At 44.5% G+C, this 27,556-nt stretch overlaps 1 protein-coding gene across 1 annotated transcript; it reads left to right on the forward strand.

The window, feature by feature from the left end:
- LOC146009122 (scavenger receptor cysteine-rich domain-containing protein DMBT1-like) lies at window positions 1-26,544 on the forward strand. Its single transcript, XM_083149199.1, has 9 exons — window positions 1-125; window positions 6,544-6,576; window positions 9,340-9,493; window positions 11,010-11,224; window positions 13,281-13,416; window positions 16,984-17,201; window positions 20,845-21,020; window positions 22,470-22,858; window positions 26,118-26,544. The coding sequence occupies exons 1-9, from the start codon at window positions 62-64 to the stop codon at window positions 26,371-26,373; spliced, it is 1,641 nt and encodes a 546-aa protein (XP_083005325.1). The 5' UTR covers window positions 1-61; the 3' UTR covers window positions 26,374-26,544.
- The last annotated feature ends 1,012 nt before the right edge of the window (window positions 26,545-27,556 follow it).

A 27,556-nucleotide genomic window follows, 5' to 3' on the forward strand; every position in this document is an offset into this window, starting at 1 on the left:
CACATTACCGGCTTATATACTAGCAGCTAACTGCTGGGTGTTCATACAGTCATTAGCCAGCATGGATTCCATGGCTCTAGGACTTTGCCTTGTGCTTCTAACATTGCCGCATCCATTTACTACAGGTAAGAGTGGGAGCATTTTCCTAATAGCATCAGTACCTACATTACTTATTTAAAAAAATAAAAATAGAACAATGGTTGATTCATAAGCAAGACAGGGCTGCCGGATTTGGATAGATCATCTATTATTAGATTTTCCAAGCATGTACACATTTTATTTTCCTAATATGTTTTGTAGTTTGGTTACCTGTGTGTGTGTGATATATATATATATATATATATATATATATATATATATATATATAAATACAAAGAGCTTTGGCACTCTGGAGGAAGGGTAACAGCTGTGGGGGTGCCTTACTGACAAAGTCAATATCGGGGGGAGATGTTCTGCGTGAGCAAAAAATCAGAGTCGGCACTCTCCAGTAGAAGTATAAATTTTTAGTAAAAGGAATACATCACAAATGCTCCAAAAGTCATCAACGTTTCATGGCCCAACCGGCCATTTCTTCAGGATGTGGGCTGCGGGTAAAAGGTGTGCAGGTGCCATCAGGGCCGCCAAGAGAAATCCTGGGCCCCGGTACAACAACTTCCTGGGGCCCCCACGGACGGAGATCCCCGCACACTCTGTGGACCCGGTGTTACGCCACTGCTTCCAAGGTGGATACACGTACAAAAATTTACACTGTAATGTCTATTACATGTGTCACACACCCATTACATATTATACCACATGCCATAATGCTCATTACACGTTATGCCACACCGTAATGCTCATTGCATATTAAGAAGTTAACATGCTCTACTAGGGGTTAACATGCTCTGCCAGGGGTTAACATTCTGTGCCAGGGATTAACCTGTCTGCCCTGATTTACATGCTCTGCCAGGGGTTACATGCTCTTTGCAAAGGATTTCCACATACCCTCCAACATGGCCCATTTCATTAGGTACAAAATGCTCTGTTCCTGGACTTCCCTGCCAGTGGCAATTACAGATGTGAGCCTGCAGCACAGTCCAATATTCAAAAGGGAGGGGGGGGAGGGGGGTCACATATACTGCCACCCCAAGCATCACTGTCCTGGACTCACTGGCAGTTGATGTGACTGCCCCTCTTTGAATTTTGGACTGTGCTGGAGTCCAACCTCTGTAACTACCACTGGCAGGGAAGTCCAGGAACAGAGCATTTTGTACCTAATGGAATGGGTCATGTTGGGGGTACTTGCCACCAAATTAAAAAAAAACCTGTGTGTCCAGACCAGGGCCCCCCTGACAGGCCTGGGCCCGGGTAAATTGTACCTGCTCCCCCCCTCTCTCGGCACCCCTGGGTGCCATCCTGGCACCTGCACACCTTTTACCCGCAGCCCACATCCTGAAGAAATGGCCGGTTGGGCCATGAAACGTTGATGACTTTTGGAGCATTTGTGATGTATTCCTTTTACTAAAAATTTATACTTCTACTGGAGAGTGCCGACTCTGATTTTTTGCTCACGCAGAACATCTCCCCCCGATATATATATATATATATATACATCCTGATGACAAATGTAATACATTTGAAACGTTGTTAAGCAACCAGTGTGTTGTGTGATTATTTCGTATGGATTACAAGCCGACTGAGTGCCGTACCTTCCTACTACCTATATATACATCACTAGATGGTAGATTTTTCTGAGGTGTCATCTCGCACTCTCTCTCTTTCTTTTGTCATCTCGCCTCCACTCATTAGGTGTGATTCAGATTGGTTTGCAAAAGCAAACACATTCTTTAATAGACAAAACCATGCTGCACTGTAGGTGGGGCTGATGTAACATGTGCAGAGAGAGTTACATTTGGGGGAGTTATTTTATTTCTGTGCAGAGTAAATACTGGCTGCTTTATTCTTACACTGCAATTTAGATTTCACTTTAAACACACCTCACCCAAATCTAAATCTCTCTGCACGTTACATCTGCCCCACCTGCAGTGCAGAAGATTTTGTGCATTAAAGAAGGAGTTTGCCTTTGCAAACCAACCTGAATCACCCCCATTTTCCTTCCGCTCTCCTCCACTCATTTTCCATCTCACTAATTCCATCTCACTCTTCCCGCAGTCTCTTGCCCATCTTTTTCCTGTTGATACTTTTCTCCAACTTTCCTTCACCTTTTTCTATTTCCCCATTTTAGTCTTCTCTGTATGCTCTCCATAAATTCCATCTAGCAAATTAGTTATCTCCATTATGGTATCCGGTTGATAGGTCTACATTGTCTAGGTTAACAGTCAATAGGTCTCCACCAAAAGTTCGATGCTCAAAAGGTCGACCTTGACAAAAAGTCAACATGATTTTGTTCTTATACTTTGGACTTTTCCATACTTTTACAACAACGTAGAATGGGAAAAGCAAAGTTTGCCGATTCATGCTTATCTAATTGGGGGTACATGTCGACCGGTGTCAACAGTGACAAACTTTAAACAAATGCCTGTCAATCTTTTCATGTGTCGACATTTTTCATGTCAACCTTCTTTTAATGTCTACCTTGTGCATGTCAACATTTTGCCATTGTGAACCTTTTTGCATGTCAACCTTTTAATATCGACCTATTGACTGTAGACCTTTCCATCCACACTGCTCCATTTTTTGCATAGAAGTGTCATTCAGCTCCCACCTGGAAATGGCAGATTCTCCGGCCTCCTGGCATTTCTGGCTGTTTACATTTTTTTCCCAAAAAATGTTTCTTTATTGAAGCATTATATAACAAACAATACAGATATGTTTTGTACAGAAATATATTTTGTACTAACATATGCGATCAACATCCCTCGTCACCTCCCTGGGCTCTCCTCACTTCCACGGCCGGAAGCCTAAGCAGGCTGTCCCCGATGCCTCCTCCTCCCCCCTGCAGCCGGAAGGACCTCTTGCTGTGTTGCTAGGGGGAGGAGTTTACCTTCCGGGTATAGGCTTTCTGGGGAGGAGGGTCGGCATCTGCGGCAGGGGTAGGTGGGTTGCAACGGGCGGCGATAAGAAGCCTTTGGGTGACGATTCACTTGCCTGCGTAAACGTAGCGGCCGGGTCTTAATCACGGGAGTTTTACCGTAGTAAATCCCACTATTAGTGTACTTCAGCAACATCCCATGTGAATGTTCAAATATTCTCTGTAAATCACTGCAGAATATTAGTGCGCTATACTGTATAAATAACTGGTAATCTATATAATAAGTTGAAGAGTCTGTGTGCGTGTGTGCGTGTCCGTTGCATTGCGGACACACCGTGGCATTTAGAGACACCAAATTCAGCAACAAGATACCTCTGGACCCGGTGGTGTGCACCTCGAAGCCGTTTTTGGGAAATTTCACTTAGAAATTTAAAAAACACCAAGTTAAAATTTTCCTTCATTGATGTTCTGGGGAAAAGATCGACGATCTGGGAAACTGTTGCGAAGGAACAACTCCACACCTGGGGTGAAATGTAATAGGATGAGAGATTCAGAAAGTGAGAGATTTGGTAAGAAATCTCCAGTTTTTTTAAAGCAGCAATCATTTACACTGCAAAAACCAGTTTGATTTTGAAGTCTAAATGATTGCCGCTTTAAAAAAACTGGAGATTTCTTACCAAATCTCTCACTTTCTGAATCTCTCATCCTATTACATTTCACCCTGATTTCATTACTGTCATTGAGTATGAATGACACATTCTAACATTATGGTAAAGGCTTTAAACAATTAGGAAATAATTGAGGATATACATAGACCACACATAACACACACACACGTACACACACAAACATTGTACACACACACACACACACACACACACACACACACACACACACACACACACACACACAGTACACCACATACACACACATAGCACACAACACACACATTTATACGTAGAGCACCTCACACACCTACACATTGGACAGATACACACACACAACACACCACATGCAGTACAATACAAATCCATACACACTACAACACACACCCCAAAACAGTACAACAAACACACAGAACACACACACTTAAACATTGCCAGGATACGCACAGCCCACTACACACACATATATACGTTACACACCTCCCAAACTTACACATTCGGCAGATACACACAACACTCACAGTACAACACACACCCACATTCACTACAACACACACCCAAAAACAGTACAATACACAGAACACACCCACTTAAACATTGCACAGATACACACAGCACACTACACACACACAGATTTATACATAGCACACCTTACGCACTTACACATAGGGCAGATACACACAACACACACACATAACATACCTCTAACAGCACAACACACACCCACATTCACCACATACACCCAAAAAACAGTACAACACACACACTTAAACATTGCACAGATACACAAAGACACAACACACACATACTGTATATACGTAGCACACCTCACACACTTACGCATTGGACAGATACATACAATACAACACACACAACCACATACACTACAACACACACACACACACACACAAAAACAGTACAACACACACAAACACACAAAAAATAATTTGCAGTTTATTTAACAGTCTGTACCGGCAAACAAAAACTGTGCCTAATGTACCGTTTCTACTTTGTTCCCCATATCCGTCTCTCCAGTCCTCCAGCCTGTCACTGCGCTCCCCGGCCAGTTGCACTGAGAAATCTTTGTCCTGGCCATTGCACCCATTGATCAATACAAAGTGGGTACACTGCACTCACCCTGTTAGTCAGTTGGATATCAGGCACTGCCCTGCCTTAAGGGTTTCCCAGACTCTTTTGGTTCATAGATAATGTTTGGTCGATGGGCATGAGCGCTGCATGCATTTGTTTGAATGTTATGAGTGTAAGAAGTTGAAGAATAAGACTTTAGATGAAGATTTGTCACGTTATAGTGTACAATTTACTCAATAAATCGTGAAAAAAATATGTGTACATAGAAGTACAATCAAGAAATGAAAGTAGGATTAAATAATAAATTCTGATTCAAACTGATAATTGTTTGGATGGCGGTGGGTTGCGAAACAAATATATAGGTGGAGGGGGTATGGATATTGTGGGCATAATTGGTGTTTGGTACACCTACAGGGGGTCCCCAGTTGATGAGAAATTTTCACTACAGTGTCACCGTAGGGGGATTTCCAATTGGGGTTCAGGTGGTCTTTTAGGGACCCCTTTACAATTCTGTTGGTCTCTTCTCCTGGAGCCTATGTTCTCCCTCAGTGATTGACTATCATTAAGGGAGACCGTAAGCTCAAGGAGAAGAGACCTACAGGATTGTAAAGGGTCCCTAAAAGACCACCTGGACCCCAATTGGAAATCCCCCTGTGGTGACACTGTGACTGTGACACTGTAGTGAAAATCCCATCAATTGAGGGCCCCCTGTAGGTGTAACAAACACCAATTATGCCCACAATATCCATACCCCCACCTATAGATTTGTTTCACACCTCACCCCATCCAAACAATTATCAGTTTAAATCAGAAATTAATATTTAATCCTACTTTCATTTCTTGATTATACTTCTATGTACACTTACATTTTTTTTCACGATTTATTGAGTAAATTGTACACTTTGTAACATGGCAATTCAACTTCTTACACTCCAAACCTTATCAATGCACCCATTGATGATTGTGATGGCTGGATCAGTGGATTGGCCCGGCGGGTGTAGGGAGGAATTTGGCCCATTGCACCCATTCCCAGTGGTGCATTACAGTGGTGCGGGTAGCATGCGTCACGTCATGACATCATGTGGCCAGGCCCGCGGACCTGCTCCCACACTCAGGGGCTGCCCCACTGTTTGGTAGAGATGCCCGGTGCATGTGCTTTACAGATCCCCACACCTCAGAGACTGCTGCAGGCAGGTTCGGTGAGGGGAGTGGCAGGGAGCAGTGAATTTTTAATTAATTATGGCGCGGTAAGTAACGCCCACCCGGTCCCCACGCACTCAGCGCCTGTAATTACACACCCTAGAAACTGTAGCATTGAAAGTATAGAAATGGAGGTGTGGCCACGTCCCTTTCTGATTTTGTACCGATTTCTGACCCTCAGATGTTGGAGGATAGGTCATACAGTAGGTGCTAAATCTCAGGAGTGGATGTGGAATTCATCAACACATACAAGTTATCAACTCAGGAGCGTTGTGTTTCAAACAACAACACCACACCTGATTTCATTGCCGTCATTGAGTATCAATGCAAACACATTCTAACATTATGGTGGAATCTATAACAAATTACAATCTTAGGTCTTTGGCACAGCATACTGTAAGATGACATTTTTCAGCAATTTTGGAAATAAAGAAACCCCAAGGTTTTCCCGGGCAACGCCGGGCGGGTCAGCTAGTAAATAAATAAAATGTATAACATTTGGTAGAATGCTTATAGTGAAAAATTCTTATACTGAAAATACCATTTTCAAGACAGTAAATACTGTACTGAAAGTCATTTTTAAATAATATTTACAGTGTTTATCTGTTTTATCATCAGGGTTCACGACTACTTCAGAAGAACTTATTTCTCGTATGTATATATTTTTGTTGACAATTTAAGAGAAATGTAAATGTAATGATAGGCCTGCTCATTATTGTGTGATAGATGCTATTTAAATTGTGTACCATGTTATTCGATATCTGCACCAGCTTTTCTGAAAACAATTTTATAACAATGTTATATACACTAGTCGAGATGAGAGATGATTGTTGTCCAATTTCATGAAATGCCAGATTTTTACTAAAAAAAATTTGAAATTTCTCAAAGTCATAACAACTTACATCAGATGTAGATGCAGGGCCGGCGCCACCTCTAGGCAGCTTTAGGCATTTGAAGAATAGACACTAATATATGTCAGGGCTTGTTCTAGTATTGTGTTTTACTAGTGGCTCCATATAAGTGGCCATGAGAAACTTTATTTAAAATGCATGTAGCCATAGGAGCTGAAGTGTTAAGCCCGGTAAAGTTATAAAGTGGTGAAAAAGTCGAAGGTGATAATGCACCAGACAATCAGCTCCCAACTGTAATTTTTCAAACATAGCTGAGTGGCTGGTTAGTTACAATCTTCCTATTTATCGCCACTTTATCACTTTACCAGGCTTAATACATCTGCCTCATTGTGCTTTATAACCAATGCAGAGAAATGGTAGTCATGATTGCACTTGGATGTATATATATATCTCTGGTTCCCCTCCCCTACAATGTAACAGTGGCATAATGTGGGCTAGGTGAAATCAGGGAGATTGCTAGACTTTTCCAGGAGTCAGGGAGCTTGCCACTATTACAGGGAGTCTCCTGCAGAATGCAAAAAGGGAGAAAATACACTGCGCTATACAAGAAATTATGTGAATTAGATTGCGTGGTGCCAATTAAGCGTATATGTAAAAAAAAAACAATTTAATAAAATACATAAAGACAATGATACACAACAATGACAACATTTGTTAAAAAAGTAGGCAATGTGCCTGAGGGAGCTACTAAGACAACCAGTCTATACAGTACCGTATTTTGAATTCAATGAGAGGTCAGGTTCGTTCCTATAATGATTACTGAGATTGAAATGATGGTAAATCCAACCTGTAATGTCCAGCAAGATAAAACCGAGCAGTGCTATGGTTTGATGAGTCCCAATTTGGTGCGGCGTGGTTATTTTATGGGATAGCACTCCCTGGCTTACTTGGGACCTCCGCTCGGGTTGTAATCAGGTCACCCTTTTAGGGGTAGGTGGGAAAGGGTGAATGCTGGATTGTGGGCAAATCTACCCCTAAAAGGGTGACCTGCTTTACAACCCGAGCGGAGGTCTCAAGTAAGCCAGGGAATGCTAACCCATAAAAGAGCCACGCCGTACCAAATCGGGAATCATCAAACAACACTATTATATTCTCACTCTATGCCCACTTTGATAGTAAAGTATGAAAACACACACCTTTTAAAAAGTTTTTTTTAAAAACTCATGTCCACCTTAAGCTTGTGTTGACCTTCTGTCAATGTTGACTGTCATGATTAAGCGCTATTCTGATGACGCCGTTCTGATGCCAGAACGGGTGTAACTGTTCATAACCTGTTATTGATAAGTGACCTGCATTTACCTTGGATGGTTATGAAGAGATGGTGGGTGAAAAGTTTATTCCAACAATCAGGGAAGCAAATGGAATGCCTTTCCTTTGAAGTCAATACTCTCTGATTATCATGTTGCCCTAGAACCCTAGGTCCACCAGAACCCAGACCAAGATCTGGTCTGGCTGATAGGTCTCAACACAGTTGTTGACTCTGACCCCAGGGGGTTGGGTCTGGATACAAAAGTGTCAAAGCTTTGGTTGTTGATGGCTAATTGCTCAGCTTCAAAAGGAAACTAAATTAGCCAGCCCTTGCGTATCTCACCAGGAGACCCCATGTGGCAGTGAAAATTCCTGAGGTGGGGGCTGTGTGATTGTGTGGGGGTTTGCAGATCTTAAAAAGTGTTTGGCACATAAGAAAAATTGTCATTATCTTAGAACTAGGACTAGGACCTTGTCTGCTATAATGATCCTGACGAAAATCGGGGAGGTTCCACTCCGTCCCACTGCATGTATATGGATCAGTAGGTTTTTCTTTCCATTTATTTTCTTTGAAATTGTCTTTTACGTGTGACTTTTGACTTTAACTATATATATCTTGTAACCTATGTTTTCTGTAATATACTGTAAGCCTTGTAGTGTTTTCACTTAAATTAAAAATCATAATTTAGTTTTTGTGTCTGTTGTTATCCAGCCCAAACCTCTGACGAATTCGCCAGAGCGCTACCGTGTAATTCAGGGGTGGCCAAACCTGTCCTCAAGATCTACCAACGGTGCATGTTTTCCAGGCAACCTGTGGATCTATAGTAGGAATGAATGCAGCAGGTTTGAAAATGTGACAGTTAGTAATGACTGCAGCTGTGCACCAGCTAGGTGACCTGGAAAACGTGGACCGTTGGTAGATCTCGAGGACCGGTTTGGCCACCCCTGGTGTAATTCATAATTTGGTGTGTCGGCAGAACAAAAGCTGTTGTGGACTAGGTCCAAAAAGTACTTTGGTTGGTGGCAAGCGTAAAGTCATGGTGAAATAAACACACGCTTGGGGTACTCAGTAATTGTGTCATGTGGCAGGGATTCGCAGGTTGGCGTATCTGGAGAATCCTCCTGCTAGGATCGTGACAGACCATTCTTAGGTGCTGACCTAGTCACTGTTGACCGTTGGTGGTTGACCTAGTCACTGTCGACCCAGGGATGGCATATCGGTAACATCATGTAAATGTGTATATTTGTGTTACAGACACAGATTACATTTGTGGGGGTCTCTTGGATCAAAGCTCTGGAATAATTTCTAGCCCCTTTTATCCCAACAATTACCCTCCCAAAAGCCGCTGTACATGGGAAATCCGAAGCTCACCAAACACTTCAGTGGAGCTTCACTTTAATGCTATAAGGTGAGTGTTGTACATGTGCAGCCTTCCATGGATCGTTTTTATCCATTAGCTACATTGGGCCTAGGAAATGCACCAGGGTACGTTTAAGGTCTCACAATACATTTCATACAATGTGGAACTCAGATTTCAGAATATAATGTGAGCATTGTATATTGTATTGTATATTGTATGTAACATACATGTTCATGTCAAACAGGGCTCAGCTGTGTATATAGGTGACCCGTGGCACCGGCAGCTGGCTGGATAATAAGACATTGTAGTGCACTAATAGCTGTGTTATTCTTATTAATCTTAATATTATCATTTATTTAGATAGTTCCATCATATTGTGCGGCAATGTACATTGAGCGGTTTGTATTAAAGTACATTTCATACAAACACATGAACAACAAGGCAACAAATGGCTTTTCCCAAATTAATTTACAATCAATGAGTTACATTTGAACATTTACCTTTGTCTTAGTCCAATGAATCCCAAAGTATATAATATTAAGGAACAGTTAGGTAGTTATATGACTCCAAGGCCTGATGGGAGTTGTGAGCTTGATCCCCCAACACTTCTCCCCCATATCTACCCTATAAATAACCACTACATACCTCATCTATAGACATTTTGCTTGCACAGCATCTTTTCTAAGATTAACAGTTGAAAATAGCTTTTGAGCATCACTCAGGGGTGGCCCAAAGATACTCTGCGTATACATTAGGTCTCAAGTAGAGGAGGGTGCTCTATGCAACTTGCAACCGTATGGAAGCTCCATGAGCCTGAGGCAGAGGTGTGGTGTGATGTGCTGAGTATGTAATGGACTGCAGATGCACCAGTAGGGCCTGCAATGCTGACATAGGATCTTCCTCCACTCAGCAGCAGTGCTCCACTTATGAGTAAGTGAGACACCAGGGTAGATGGAAGAGGAGTCGGGGGGCGATCAATGAGTAGAGTTGATCCAGCCATGGCTTAACTTCCTGGTCCTCACTGCTCATTGATAAAGCCACAGATTTTATTGTGCTGCCTCTTAAATAATATGCATTGCAGAGAGGTGGCACAAATGATTTGCGGTTAAGGGGGATATTCAATTACCAAAAATTTCTGAGTGAGAAAAAATAGGCTTTAACCATGATTTTTCCCTGATGGTCATTATTGGGCAATTCAATTTTAGCCTGTTTGTTTTGTCCGAAAGATTACCAGTTTTCGGATAAAAGATATATATTTATATTAGATTTGGAATAAGTTCCCAGACCCCTCTGTTTTCATGAAAATGAACAGGTCCATTATCAGGGATTTTTGTTCTCCTGCCTCGGACAAGTGAAATGAAATCCCAGATGACTGTTGGCTTTCGGGGCTAATTGAATAGCCCCAGCAAGAGGAATAAGCCATAGTAGATGACTTTCGCTAATTAAATATCTCCCATCATGTGTAAATGTGCTCTAGTAGAACATATTGCTCATGGATATTCTGATTGTATTTGGCTTTGTATTGTGTTGTTCCTGTTTTATGTATTTTGTTTTTGTTAATCAGCTTGGAAAGTCACCCAAGATGTAGATATGACTCCGTGACCATATATGATGGACTGCCTGGAAGCTCTGTGCTTGGGAAAATATGCCACCCGGGAAACCACACTTACCGCTCATCTTCTAATGTAATGAACATTGAGTTCAGAAGTGATGGATCTAACCAAAATATTGGCTTTGAAGCTCAGTATATAACATTGGTGACTTCATTTAATGGGCCAGGTAAGAGTCACAAGACAGCTGTAGTTTGGCGCTACTGACTAATGTTAATGGATAGTATTTTTCATTATATCATATATAATAGATATATTTGTGTATAATCTGCCTCAGTTATATAGTTTCTGCTAATTCATGATTAAATAAACAGTTTTCAGCAATTATTTTGTGAGTGAAACACATGAATATCATAATGCTACCATGTTGCTACTTCTCAAGGGAAGCTTTATTCTCTGTACCAAGATGGCCACTGAAGTGACAACTTAGCTTCTTGGGGCTGTGTTCATTTTATACAGAGAGACCTAAAATCAACTGCTGATCCACAACATTGTACCTACATACACTCACCAGCTGGTGAGCTGTATGACATGCCACTCTGATGAAGCTCTGCTCTCCCTACCAATGTGTATAACAGTGAGTACAGCGGTACCTACTTTCTTTTCAATAAAACCACTCATTTTAAAAACCTAGGGGGAAATTTACTAAGGTGGGAGTTCTACATCACATGGGATGTTGCTATGGGCAACCAATTAGAATCTAATTCTTATTTATTCTAGAAGATAATAGATAGTAGCTGATTGTTTGCCCATAGCAACATTCCATCTGAAATAGAACTCCAACCTAATGTGATTTCCCACAAGGTATTTGCAGACTGAAAGAATTGGTAAACAATAAGATAATAAACATGACTTTTTCTACACACGGTACAATCCAGAATGAGATTTTGACTATATAGTAAAAATTTCATGCAGATCGTATGCAGATCGTAAGCAGATCGTATGCTGATCGCACACATTTTTTTACCTTTTTTTTTACCTTTTTTCCCGATGCGCGCTCCCGTGACAGCACAAATTGAAACCCAGATAGACCGGGCAGCAATGACTTTATAGTGCAAATCGAATGTAGCTAGCATGAATTGTATGTAAAAAGTACAGAGTTAGCAAAGATTGCATAGCACTCGAATCTTAAGTCGAATAGCAAGGGAATCTCCCCGTGTGTACACAGCATAAAAAAATTAGAAGGAAAAATTTTATCATTGAATAAAGTTAATAATCACTCAGCAACAACTGAATAAAATGAATAATCACTCAGCAACAATGGGTATGCACTGTGTCTACTCCATTACCTAATCTGGTCTAGGTGTAATAGAAAAGCAAATCGAACAACAGCAGGGCCAAATTAACAATGGGACGGATGGAGCTAAAGCCCCCAGCCTCCACAAAAAAATAGGCCCATCCTTATGACAGTATGATGACCATCTCTACTAAAATTGTTTTATAAATGTTATTCAGGTTTTATCACAATATTGAGTCTAATTCAGATGCAGTTGTAACTCCTCCCATATTCAGTATAGGCCCCTGAACATGTTCAGCCTCAGGCTCATGTGGCCCTTAATCTGCCCAACATGTACGTAACATCACTTCCAATCCTTATACCGTTGCCCTCTCATGTCTGCAATGTTTCCCTCACTAACCCAGGAAAGGCCAACTACCTTTCTTGATCACCAGGCCCTTTGACAACTGCAGGAACTGTGTAAAGATGGCCACACACTGCTGCGATGTCTCGCAGCAGTGTACAGCCAGCCGTTACCCCGCGAGCCGCCTGGGGACTTCCCGGGCAGCATGGACGCATGCGATCCTGCTCCCTGCCCAGCCTGCCGCCGGGAGGCAGGTCCGAGGTAGGGTGGTCGGATGGCCAGCAGGTCCGACCACCGACTCAGGTCTGATGCGTACGGGACCACACATCAGATCTGAGGGGACATCAAACTGATCCGATTTGGGCCGATTTGATGAATCATTCAAAACAGTGTATGGGGGGCCTTAAGGCTTGGAGCTGCCGCAGGTAGATTAATTGATGGAAGTCAGAGTAGATATAGAGCTGTTGCTTTCATCAAACATTCTTTGTCAAATCTAACGGTGGGAGGGGAAAGGATACTCTTCTGTCCATAATGCCATTAAACAGTTCTTGCACATTGTGAATATAAAATTTACATTTTGTCTACTATGATAATTGTTGTATGATAGGAAACTATGTTTAACAATTGTTGCATTTTTTATTGCAGAGAAATCTGGAGGCATTTTAACTGATTCAGAGGGAGAAATTTATGCCTCCAGCGATGATCCTCCTTCTAATGACCGTGTCTGGTACATCAGTGTTAAAAATAATTATCAAATTCATCTTAATTTTACAAATTTCTGGTGAGAATTGTAGTACAAATACTTCCATGAATACAGAACCTATTTCTGAAATGTATTAAAACAAAATTCATTAAAATTATTGCTGTACAATATACACTATAAACTTTCAGGGTCATTTCTGAAAACATTAGCACAAGTAACAGCCCTTCTTGTGTTCCAGAGATTGCAATAATGTAACTGGGTATTGTCTTTTCTCAATTTTAATTGTAATATTTGCACACTACTTATGGTGGCTATATTATACTATATTATTTACTATAGTTTGTGTGTGTTGCAGCAGGATCAGGGTAAGGATGCCATCTCCTGGGGAAGGCTATCAGTGTGCTCACCGTCAATGGTTCTTTTATGCTGCTTTCCCACTGCAGAAACGGGTAAAGACACGGTATTGTGAAATGGGACTTTAAAACGTGTCTAGCCTGAAACCCCTTTCCCACTGCATGCTGTAAACGGTATATTACTTGTTAATTACCGTTTTTGTACCATTCACATTAAACCCGTTTTGATAGGTATAAAAACAGTAATTCACCAGTAATATACTATGTGTCCCATGGTATCTGTCCTGCCCCCCCTCCCCCCCTGGTACCTGGCAGCTGGTACCCCTGCTTCCCCCCTTGCACTGGTACCCCCCTCCCCCCTGCCCTGGTACCTGCTACCCTGCCTCCCAATCCCCTGGTACCTGGCAGCAATCTATCCTGGCAGCGTGGCAGTGCAGTAGGCAGCGGCATGCCAGGGCTCCTAGTCGGCAGGTCCCCCACTGATGCAGGAGCATGATTCAGGAGGAGGCTGCAGCTGGTGCACAGACAGCGGGAGCACTGGCGATCCGGGCAGGTCCGTGTTCAGGAGGAGGAAGTGGAGGAAGGTCCATTAGGAGATTGTCATTTCATCGGCAGGGGTCCCTGCCGCGACTGGGAAATAGCGGGCCTGAAAATTACATATGCGCATATCTAATGAGCCACTAATTAAATATGCACATATTTATTGAACGGCTCCCCTATTTCCTATTCGCGGCAGGGACAATCTCCTAATGGATCTTCCTCCGCTTCCTCCTCCTGAGCACGGACTGCGCTGCCCAGACCCCCAGTGCCCCCACTGTCTGTGCACCAGTTGCAGCCTCCTCCTGCATCAAACTCCTGCATTATGCTTTCATGCATCAGTCTGGGATCTGCCGACTAGGAGCCCTGGAATGCCCTCTGCCTACCATGCTGCCCCACTGCCCTGATGGATCGCTGCCAGGTACCAGGGGAGGGGGGGGGGTTGTGGGGGTACCTGGAGAGGGGGGTGGGGGCACCATATGCAAGGTGGGGGGGGGGGGGTCGGTAACAGCTGCAAGGTACCAGGGCAGGGGGGGGGGGGGTACCAGGGGGGCCAGGACAGGTACCAGGGGAGGGGGAAGACTAGTGTGGGATCTTAAATACCGTTTCTGAGCCATTCTCACTGCATAAAACCCGGCTCTGAAACGTGTAGGACTCTGCTTTTTAAACATGTTGAAATACCGGTTATCTTTAACTGGTAAATCAACTCTGACACTTTCCCACTGCAGCCTTAAACGTGGAAAAGAACGGCAATATACCGTTTAACAAGTGCGGTGTGAAAGGGGTATTAGTGAATGGCCTGCAGCCCGAACACAGCCTGGGGGCGGGGCTTTATGGGTGTCGCAGACGGAGCTATGCTGTGTCCCGACCCCATGCAAAACAGTTTGTTTATTCTGTGTCAGCGATTGAGGGGAACCATCTGGTGCTCTTTCATCAATGACAAAACCAGTTAACATCGGTCATAAAACAATGATGATTGTGAATCATTGATGGTTGATGAACATCCCTAGGGTAGCAGTCAAATAGCATACCAGTCCAGGGCCTTGTTATAAGTAGCTGCAGCGAATACACCTTATGTCGGCCTCTGTCTGGTGGTTTACTAATCAAGGCTGATCACTATCTGGCTGATTACGAGGGAGGCTAAAAACCTGGGGCTGTATGTGCATTCTAGCTACTCCTTCTCCAGTGTTTTGTCACAGTGTGTGTGTATATATATATATATATATATATATATATATATATATATGCAGCGTGTGTAGCCGGCACTCCCAAACTTGAGGTCCAATGGGTACTGACCCGGTGCCTTCCACTGTGGGCCCGCAGGTCCAGGTACAGGATACAAAAATGAAACGGCACTCTCGGATTTGCAAAAAACGTGTAAACGTGTGGACAATAAATAGCACGTTTACACGTTTTTTGCAAATCCTAGAGTGCCGCTTCATTTTTGTATCATATATATATATATATATATATATATATATATATATATATCACACAAACCCCATTAATAATATGTTTCCTTTATATTTTATAAGTAAATGCTAGGAGTGTCATTGGTTATATTCTCATTGCAAGTATATACAGTAAATAACACAACCAGGGGAGGCAGAGCTTCACATTTCATACTGGTCCAGTGTTTTGACTATAAAATGTATTATAATAATACAAAGAAGATAGTTATGTAGTATAAATACCTTCTATGTATTAGTCTACTCATTTTATAGTCAAATGTCACCAAGGAAGGAAGAGATGGCAGGGAGAGACAATGGCCCAGATGTATCAAGCTTCAAAAGTGATAAAATGGAGAGTGATAAACAGCCAGCCAATCAGCTCCTTCCTGCCATGTCACAAGCTGGGTTTGAAAAATAACAGGCAGGAGCTGATTGGCTGGCTGTTTATCACTCTCCATTTTATCACTTTTTGAAGCTTGATAAATCTTGCCCAATGTCCAGCTGTGCTTTCCTCTGTATGTCAGGCAGAGCCTGGAACTGGGGGCCAATAATGCTACAGCAAATAATGCAGCTTAGAAAAGGGAACAAGTGAGGCTCTATCAGATCTGCTTCAGGGGGGTTGTACCTCGCAATCAGACTTCCCTATTTGGATGCACAGACTAGGCAGCCTCTCTCTCCCATGTTCTCTCTGCCCCTTTCCCATGCCGCAGATGGAGAACCAGCCCTGTGGACAGTTCAGCATTGGTGTCAGTGGGGAAGGACCCCGGGGCACCAGCCAAGGACCCATCTAGGACCCAAGCCAGTTACACATGCAGCAATGTGTGCTCCCTGCATTTACAGTACACCTGCAGTGCATTGTGTGTCACCCCAGCAGCTGGCTACCACCAGCGGCATGTGTTACCCTATGCCCCCTTGTGCTATGTGTTAGTCATGTGTTACCCTGTGCTATTCATTACCCTTTGCCATGTATTATTATATTTTTGGATTGTGGGAGGAAACTAGAGTACCCAGAGGAAACCCACGCAAGTACGGGGAGAATTAACAGATGTCAAGAAAGAATAAACACTTTCTTGACATCTCTGTCTTACAGAGCCATGTCAAATTTATAAAGAGTATTCTTTTTTTGCCTGTCCCTGCCATATCCATCAATATATATGATATATTCATTCTTACCAATAGAGTATCTCCGTCATGCTGTGGTAACATCATTTGGTTGTATCTTTTTATGGTTTGGTAAGACAAAATTATGTTTAAAATATGTACCCTCTGTGGTCTATTACTGATTTTGTTATTCTGTTCACCAGGCGGAAAACTGCCCAGTCCTGCCACTCCTTCTCGTTGTCAGTTTACGATGGTACTCCACAGGGGTCACCCTTACTTGGTCAACTCTGCGATAAAACTGCCCGAGATTTCACTTCTTCATCCAACAGCATGAGCATTGTGTACTCCAGGCTCAATAATAAATCTGCCTCTGGTTTGGAATTCTCTGCCTTATACTCTGTCACCAACAACAGTCCAAATGGTACTGTGTTTTTTTAAATGTTATTTTATATAAGTAAAAGTATGCAACATGGCAAGGGAGGGAGGGGGGCAGTTCTTGTGGCCTGCACATGGTGTCATAAAGCACTGCTACAATGCTACATACTGTATACTAGGTGATTCACACCATTGTAAGGGGCTGCGTCCCCTTAACCTGTGAACGTATTTATTGTGTGGGTGTGGGTTGGGTGCAAGGGTGCTATGGGTGGGGGTAGGTGCTTGGGGGTGGTGCGGGTGGGGGGAGTGGTGGGTTTAGAGATACTGTGGGTGGTGGAGTTGCAGGTGTGAGGTTGGGCTGTGGGGGTGGTGTGGTTTGGTTAGGTGCGGGGTCGGATGTGGGTGGGGGAGATGCGGGTGTGATGTAGTTGGGTTGGGGATGGACGGTGTAGGGCATGCCGCCGGTGTTGGAGCAGTGGGTGCAGTTGGCGTGGGTGAGGGATGGGGGTTGTGTGTGCCATGGGGGAGGGGCGGGTGTACTGCGGGTGGTGGAGGTGCGGTTGTGGTGTTTTGCAAGTGGATGCTGGGGTGCTGTGGGTGGTGGAGGGGCAGGGGTGGTGGTGTTGCAGGTGGGTGTAGTGGTGGCGTGGGTGGGGGAGGACAGGGTGCGAGGGTGAAATGGGTGGGGGAGGGTGTTTAGGGGTGGTGTGGGGATACTGGGGGGGGGTTGGAGTTACACGTGCGGAGGCTTTCCGTGTGGGTGGTGTGGGTCAGTGAGGTGCGGGGATGCACTGGTTGAGTGGCGGGCAGTTGTGGGGGTGCTGTGAGGGCGGTGGTGGTGTGGGTGGGGGAGGGATGGATGTGTGGGTACTGAGGATGGGGGATGTGCGGGTGTGATCATGGAAATGCTGGGTGTACCAGGGGATGGTAATGTTGGATTCTGGAGGTGCTGGGTACACTGCCAGGAGATTGTGAGGGGGTTCGGCTGGGTATGCTGCCGGAGGATTGCGGAGGGGCTGGGGACACTGCAGTGGATCGTAGGGGGTGGTGTGTGGCTGGGGATACTGCCGGGGGTTTAGGGGGGAATTGCTTCAGTGTATACCCAGCATTAAGGAAGCAAGAGAGAGAGTGTGGGGAGTTACTGACAAAGAGGAAGTTAGGGGGAGACAGAGCGAGAAAGAAAGAAAGAGAGAAGAGTGAGAGGGGTAGAGAGTTGGAGGAGACAGTGTCAGAGAAAGAGAAGGAGTAGACAGCATCAGAGTGAGGGGGAGGGGACAGAGCGAAAGAGAGAAGGAGACAGAGTCAGAGAATGGGGGTGGGCAGAAAGAGCGGGAGGAGACACCACCAGAGAAAGAGGGGGAGGAAATGGTGACAGAGAAGGGGAGAAGACCGCATTAGAGAAAGAGGAGAAGGAGAAGGCATCAGAGAAAGAGGGGAGTAGATGGCATCAGAGGGGGGGGGGGGGGGGGATGGTGTAAGAGAGGGGGAGGAGACGGCGTCAGAGAGGGGGATGACAGCATCAGAGAGAAGGAGAAGACAGCATCAGAAAGGGGGAGAAGACAGCATCAGAGAGGGGGAGAAGACAGCCTCAGAGAGGGAGAGTAGACAGCATCAGAGAGGGGGGGAGACAGCATCAAAGAGGGGGAGAAGACAGCGTCAGAGAGGGGGAGAAGACAGCGTCAGAGAGGGGGAGAAGACATTGTTAGAGAGGGGGATAAGACAGCCTCAGAGAGGGAGAGTAGACAGCATCAGAGAGGGGGGGAGACAGCGTCGAACAAAGAGGTAGAGTAGACGGCGTCAGAGAGGGGTGGGTGATGTCAGAGAAAGAGGGGGGAGACAGCGTCAGAGAGGGGGGGAAACAGCATTAGGGGGGGGGCAGCATCAGAGGCAGGGGACAACAGCGTCAGAGGCGGGAAGGGACAGTGTCAGAGTGGGGGGGACAGCGTCAGAGGGGGGGGGGGACTGCATCAGAGGGGGGGAACGGGGTCAGAGGGGAGACAGCATCAGAAGGGGAACAGCTTCATACAGGGGACAGCATCAGAAGGGGGACAGCGTCAGAGCGGGGACAGCATCAGAGGGGGGGATAACAGCGTCAGAGGGGGGCAGTGTCAGAGAGGTAGGTGACAGTTGTCCCCTGCCTCTGATGCTGCCCCCCCTGATGCTGTCCCCCCCTCTGACGCTGTCGCCCCACCTCTGACTCTGCCCCCCCTCTGAAGCTGTCCCCCCCCCCCCCTATCGTGTGTGTTTGTCCCTAAATGGTTTCTAGGTAGCAATGTAGGGGTTTTTCAGTCATCAATCTCTGTAGGGCCCACAACCTGTGGAGAGACATTGATTCTTGTGAAATCCTTGGTTTGTACAGAAAATATGATGCAAGTCTATTCATAATATTCAGCAGTCCCCTAGTCCTCAAGATACAGTATGTTGAGGTGACTGGAGTATGGGGGGGGGGGGGGGGGGGGGGTTAAGTACATTCATTTACAAATACACAGAAATTCATTATACAGAGAGGTCAAAAATAAGGGGTATGGTAGGTCCACACCTCTAGGTCAACATGCATTAAGGTCGATATGACTGAAGGTCAACATGCACGTAGGTCAACATGGGTTAGGTCGACAGGTCATTAGGTTGACACAATCATTAGGTCGACATGGGGAAGGTTGACAGTCAAAAGGTCGACATGGGGTTTTTCACTTTTTATTTGTCCCGAATTTCGACACAGTCAACATGGAGACTGAAACGTAGCACTGCTCACCACGCTTTGGGCACGGTGCCTCGCTGTGCTCAACACACTATTTTATTCTCCCACCTCGCCCTAGTGGATGGTAGAGCATGAAATACCACCTGTCGGCAAGTCGGCTAAAAAAAAGAGAAATACCCAATGTCGACCTTTTGACTGTCACGCTTCCCCATGTCGACCTAATGCTTGTGTCAGCCTAATGACCTGTCGCCCTAACCCACGTCGACCTTCTGTCATGTTGACCTTCCTGCATGTCGGCCTTAATGTATGTCGACCTAGTTGTGTCGACCTAATACTTGAGCTAGTGACCATATCACAACATAAGCAGGAATCTGAAATTTAATTGCCACAACTTATCAACTCTTTGTACTGACTGTTCTACAACCAAACTCAATTTGTGATAAATGTTGTTCATCTCTTAATTGTACATTATTCAAGGCAAAGGATAATTCCTATTGGGGGTTATTCTAGTCCATTCTTTCTGACAAATTCCTTCTTAGATGGACAAAACCATGTGCACTGCGGATGGGGCAGATGTAACTTGTGAAGAGAGAGTTAGATTTGGGTGGGATTTTTCTTTAAAGTGAGATCTATATTGAAGTGTAAAATCATGCAGTCAGTATTTTCCCTGCACAGAAACAAAATAAATCACCCAAATCTAATTCTCTCTGCACATGTTACATCTGCCCCCCTGCAGTGCACATGGTTTTGTCCATCTAAGAAGGATTTTGTCAGAAAGAGTGAATTAGAATAAGGGCCATTGTGTTCCATTGCTTCAATGCATTGTGCGCTAATATTGTTAGGCACTGCAGACATTGTACAATGTTATATAAACAAACAAAAAAACATCCCACATATATTTATATAAAACATAATGTTATATCTTATTGCTTTCAGTGTTATGAGCACTGCCGTCCTTAGTAAAGCACCATCTTTATTTTTCTCTTTTCAGTGACTCTCTCTTGCTACCCACATTACATGGAAGCTCGAGTATCTCCTTGGTATCTTGAGGCTTTAGGCCAAAATGCAAGTAACATTTTCCTAAAAGATCAAAATTGCCGTCCTCGGATTGTGTCAGGCTGGTTGGAGTTTAACATCCCTTATCAAAGGTGTTTGACAGTGAAAAAGGTAGGTTCCCTTTGCAAGTACTAAACATTTTTACTTAACAAGTTTTCATACCTCCCAACTTTTGAAGTTGGGAGGTCGGGACGTTTGCGCGGCGAAGCCGCGCGCGCTCCCGAAAAGGGGGCGTGGCCTCAAGAAAAGGGGCGTGACCTCACGGGGTGACGAGAACTCCGGCCACGCCCCCGTTTTCGCCGCTCGTCGGCGCTGAATAGACGCTGTGCGCATGCTCACAGCGTCTATTCTCTGCAAGCTGGGGGGGGCTCCCAACTGTCCCCCCACCGCGGGACAATAGCGGCCCCGGGTGGGACGCGGGAACGTCCCCGAATATCGGGACGTTCCCGCGCAAAGCGTGACAGTTGGGAGGTATGAAGTTTTGTGCACGAGTGTGTAAGAGATGAAAGTGTTTTTACTAGAGATGAGTGGTCCGGATTCAGGTTAATCCAAATTTTATGTATCCAAGTTAATACTTGCATTGATAAGATGTTGTGAGTCAAAAGTGAGAAAAAAGGGGGTTGTTCAGAGAAGAACCAATGCAGAACAATATAGGTTTTTGGGGCACACTTGTAAAGATACTGTAGGTGAGATAGATGGGCAGTACGGATGGTGTGATGGTTAGCATTACTGCCTCACAGTGTTGAGGTCAGGGATTCGATTCCCACCATGGCTCTAACTGTGCAGAGTTTGTATATTCTCCCCGTGCTTGCGTGGGTTTACTCTGGGTACTCCGGTTTCCTCCCACAATCCAAAAATATACTGGTAGGCTATTTGGCTCCCAACAAAAATTAACCCTAGAATGTCTGTGTGCGTGTATATGTGTGGTAGGGAATATAGATTGTAAGCTCCACTGGGGCAGGGACTGATGTGAATGTTCAACTATACTCTGTAATATGTATGTGCTATATAAGAAACTGTTAATAAATAACTAATGAAAGATGTGTGAATTAAGATTTAACTTTTATTACACAAACACAAAAGAGGATAGAGATAAACTAACACCTCCTAACTTCACAGCCTGTAACATGGCAGTTAAGAGCTGATTGGCTGGTAGTTTATCCGTCTCCATGTTATCCAAGCATTATCCGAACCACATCCCCACAGCGCTCTGCCGCTGTCCCCGCAACACTGAGTTGCCACCCTGCTGATGTCCCTAATTGTTTCTTAGACTGTAGTCACATTTTTTACAATGTGATCAAAGTTTAAGAGCAGGTGCATGTACGCTCAGGCATTCGCAGATTTGCAAATACCGCCAAATAGCAAATTTGCATGGCCTGTTGAATCAGGTCCTAGAGTATGTCACTCACAATGCTGAGCCTATGTTAAAATGTAAAATTATTTAAACATTATTTATGTTTTCGAGTGAGACCAGCTTGATGACCATGATTGGCTGAATTTCTGCTTTATGGGGTTTAAACAGTTGCTTAGCAGCTAATTATTTTCCCCTTTATTCATCAGGTTCAAAATGACATCATCAGCTATACAAACACACTTTTCACTCGCTCTACTGAACCTGTGGTAAATCCCAGAAAACAGTTAAGACTGACCTTGAGATGCCAGATGTATCAATACACTATGGTGAAGGGCATCTACAACACAGATGACATAGTAGAGAGCACTTTAACGCAATATGGCCTGTATACTTCTAACCTTACGGTCTTCCAGTCTCCAAGTTTCACATACCCAGTGTACAATTATCCGTACTATGTAAACAGCAACCAGGACTTGTTTCTGCAAATCACCTTGGACACTTCCGACCAAGAGCTCATTCTCTTTGTAGATACATGTGTGGCTTCCCCGGATCCTGTAGATTTCACAAGAAATGTTAACTACATCATACGTAATGGGTAAGTAGTGATGCCTGTGGTAAATGGTGTTGATCACTATTCCGTGAGCCCCTGCTGCCTGTTTAAGTCAAGTACCTAAGAAAGGCTTTCCTTAACCCTTCACCAATGTGCACAAGATCAAAAAAGTTGGTACATATCTTTCCAGGCGCATAAGGTTACTGTTCAGATTCTCTCTTTTTCTCTCCAACGTATGGTTTCATGTGGAGGAAGAGAATATATAGACATTCATAGTGAAGTACAATTTATTAAATGACATACAATACATCCAAAGATAAAAACATATATGATCACTTGATTCCCCAAGTGTTGCACACCTCCGTGTTGCAATATGTAACAATGTAAACAAATTTAGGGCGGGATGTATTAAAATACATCGCCGCCCATCGCGCCCCCCCCCGCCGCGATGCCGCCGCATATGTACTAACATATGCGGCTGGCATCGCGATGCGGTGACGGAGGCCCCCCGCGATACCTGGAATGTGGTGTGCGGGGGGTCTCCGTCACCTCTCTGCCCCCTTCTGCATCCCTCACGCCGGGGACAGCTATGCAAGCTGTCCCCGGCACCTCTTCCTCCCCCCTGCAGCCGGAAGGACGTCCGGCTGCGTCACTAGGGGGAGGAAGGTGTTACCTTCCGGGTCCAGGAAGACCTGGACCAGGTAAGAGAGGGAGGGGGAGAGGGGGGTCGGCGGGTTTTTCGGCGGAGGCGTCGGGCGGCGAAAAGAAGCCCATAGGCTTCTATAGGGTATCGCCACCCAAAGGTGGCGATACCCTACACTGCAGTGACGGTGCGGTCGGGTAATAGTACATAGGAAAATGCGGTAAAACGGGGGTTTTACCGCATTTTCCCTTTAGTACATCTCGCCCAATATCACTGCAGGTGGATATATCCCAAAGTGCGTATGCTGCTGAAATTACCAGAATGATGGGAACTGACAGGCAGTTCTTAAGCGCATGTGTTAGAAGTCCCGGGGCAGGTCAGTCTCCAAACACTCTTGCGTTCAGTCAGGTCCACAGCTGGGGTCCACCCGCTCCACCAACGCGTTTCGACTCTGACCTGAGTCTTTTTCAAGGTTTAAGATGTGTACTCCATATCCTGGGCGTTTTTTATACCTATTCTAAATGATCAAACTTCCCGCAGCTGTGTGCGGATCACAGTAAACTACGATCCCCACAATCCTCAGCACCAGACTCTCGCCCGGTCACGTGTCCTTTTCTATCCACTCTGATAGGTTTCATTCGGGCGCATCCTACGGCTGTATGCTTACCCTCGGCCGGACAACTACAGATACCGGACGTGACGCGCCAGAGCGTTATCCATTAGAACACGAATTAATTGACACGTGACCGGGCTGAAGCCCAGAACCAAGGATTGTGGGGATTGTAGTTTTGAAAGGGTAAGCATACAGCCGTAGGATGCGCCCGAATGAAACCTATCAGAGTGGATAGAAAAGGACACGTGACCGGACGAGAGTCTGGTGCTGAGGATTGTGGGGATCGTAGTTTACTGTGATCCGCACACAGCTGCGGGAAGTTTGATCATTTAGAATAGGTATAAAAAACGCCCAGGATATGGAGTACATATCTTAAACCATGAAAAAGACTCAGGTCAGAGTCGAAACGCGTTGGGGGAGCGGGTGGACCCCAGCTGTGGACCTGACTGAACGCAAGATTGTTTGGAGACTGACCAGTGTTACCTGCCCCGGGACTTCTAACACATGCGCTTAAGAACTGCCTGTCAGTTCCCATCATTCTGGTAATTTCAGCAGCATACCCACTTTGGGATATATCCACCTGCAGTGATTAAATTTGTTTACATTGTTACATATTGCAACACGGAGGTGTGCAACACTTGGGGAATCAAGTGATCATATATGTTTTTATCTTTGGATGTATTGTATGTCATTTAATAAATTGTACTTCACTATGAATGTTTATATATTCTCTTCCTCCACATGAAATTATACGTTGGAGAGAAAAAGAGAGAATCTGAACAGGAAGTAGCGATGCCTGCTGTAATACTTTCTTTCTTTTTTAAAGTACTCATTGTTAATAAAGAATAGAGAACCGCTAGTTTGGGAGTTGAATTCTCCATTATGCACACATTGCAACAAATAGTAGACTTGTAGTAGACTTCATTGTTGCCAGGAAGCACATATTATATAAATGATGAAAACCCAGTTCACTCTATGGGGCATATTTATCACAATCATATGGGATAAATATGCAGCTGGGATTAATATTTCTGCCCACATTATTACTAAACATATTTACTAAAATATGCCAGGAGCCATGTTTCGATAAGAGCCCATGTAAGGTAGTCTGAGTGTGGGATACCCAATTGCAGAATACACAGGGTCCTGCTTGCCTCCTGCAGGCTAAGACTACCTCTAACAGACATGTTTGTGAGGCCAATTTAGGTCCGGCCTCAGACTGGTGCTGCCAGGACTTATGAGGTACAAAGTTTCGTACAGGAGACTTTGGAATTCCGCAATAACCGGGTACAGAGGTGCTGCACTCAGAGAACCCTAATAAGGTTATAGGACAAAAATGCAACACTGCACAGATGTTCCCTAGGAACGAGCAATTTTGACTAGATCATAGACTATTATTAGTTAGATAAAATCGCATCGTCAAAATCACTAAAGGCCCATACACACTAGGCGACTTTGAGCTGAAAGCCGCTCAAAACAGCAAGTTTGAGCTGCTTTCAGCACAAAACCGCCCAGTGTGTATGGCCCGGCGATGAGCGGTGAGCGCTGCTGTGCGCTCCCGCATCATTGCCGGGAAAGCCATTCACCTGCTGGTAATAGCGCTGCACTATGCAAAGTCATCCTCCCCCCGCTGACGGCGCCGGGGCAGGGGGAAAGCTGCTCAGTGTGTATACTGGGCATAATTGCCAAGTGAGTATGGACCTTTAGTCAAAATTGCCCATTAGCCAATATCTCACTGTGTGTACAGGGCTTAAGATGTGTTATCCTCTGGGGCTTTGCCTTCCACAAGTTGGTAAATCCAGTGGCTTCTCAGTACCCATAGATACCTATAAGTGCTGCATTTGTGGCCAAACATAAAATGCTGTGATGCCTCCATAGTATAACCATAGACCACAGGAATATCCTGCAAATATTTAATGATAAATGGCCCCTTTAAGATACTGGCACCATACTGTCCTATTAAAAGAAACCCAGTACCACACTGCCATATGAAACAAATAAGCCAGATTATCGGTAACATGTTTTTTATTTTAATCTTTGTTTTTCAGGTGCAGAATAGTCCCTGATTATAAAACCTACAATCCTCCGTCATTGAGGACAGTTCGATTTGGATTCAGTGCATCTAGCTTCTTAAGGCAACATCCCAAATTGTATATACAGTGCAAACTTGTTGTATGTAAGCAGTACGATCCCCAGTCTCGCTGCAGTCGGGGCTGTGTGCAGAGACACAAGAGGTCACCTGAGCCTCATCATGAGCAAGTTCATGTTGTCACAGGACCTGTGCAACTTCTGAGACACAAGTAAATTGTCAACAAATTCAACCTTATGTTATTAAAACTGAAAATTTCTGTTTTTTTCATTAAAAATTCCTGTTATATACTAAATCATAATTATAAAATGATTTAACAATAAAATAAAATATTTGAATCCTCTTTTAATTAAAAACAAATCTAAATAAACTGCTATCAAAAAGAACATTCGCAAAACATTTATTGATCTTATGAGAAAATCAACTAAAATCCAAATGTAGCGCACTTCCTTTCTCAGCTACCAACGCGTTTTGTGACGTGTTGCACTTTGTCAAGTCAAACTCATCACGAACTGCAATGGGGATATACATGCTACATATTTAAATGCATAAAGAAGTTGATGATAAAAAAATAAATTGGGGCAGCAACTCAACATTACTGGGATGGCAATTGAGCATTTCTGTGGCAAGGTTGGACACGCAGCTGCTGCGACCCATAAATGCCCACCCCGTAATTAGCTTCACAGCTAGACTGCGCAGCCATGGGGCTACTGGTGATGCGTGACCACTTCACTCTATAGCGAAGTGCTTGCACAATAGAGGTGCAAATGCAAGATTTTGTGGAGAGAAACCTGGCGAGATTGGCAGTCTTGTCCCGTGCTGGGTGGCCCCCTGGCAGTTGTAATTTTGCTAATTTTTGCAACATTGCACCTAATGCTGAATAGCCCCAAGTCTCTGAGGTACTACACATTATCAGGAGGTATAGGACCAATTTAGCACAAAGCACAGCATTTTACATAAGTATGCCTCTAGTCATTGAATTATTTTAACATTTTGCGAATGCTGAGTTGCGCTGCTGTTCTTTCGACTGATCTAGTCATTGAAGACAGTCTACGGGCCTTATTCAATGCAGGATTCTGACTGTCAGAACGTCCCAACAGTCAGAATCCCGGAAGTTTTTGACGACTCGACTGTTGGAATTTAATGTCCCGGCTGTCAAGTGTCGGAAAGTGGGTGTGTCGGTGTAAAAGGCAGCGGATTATCGGAAAACGGCCTATCTCTGTCTATCTCTGCGGGTGATGGGGACACACGGGCCACGCATCAACATCGCAGTAGGGTGTACACACAGAGCGACCTGTACTTCATTACTAAGAGAACTAGTCAGATCGCTTAGAAATAGGGCGTACATCGCCCCGTGTGTATGCCCCAAAAGAGAATAGGAATTTCCCCCAGTGCTGT

The sequence above is a fragment of the Crinia signifera genome, chromosome 6 (assembly GCF_055691185.1).
Source record: "Crinia signifera chromosome 6, ASM5569118v1, whole genome shotgun sequence".
In the NCBI taxonomy this organism is placed as follows: Eukaryota; Metazoa; Chordata; class Amphibia; order Anura; family Myobatrachidae; genus Crinia; species Crinia signifera.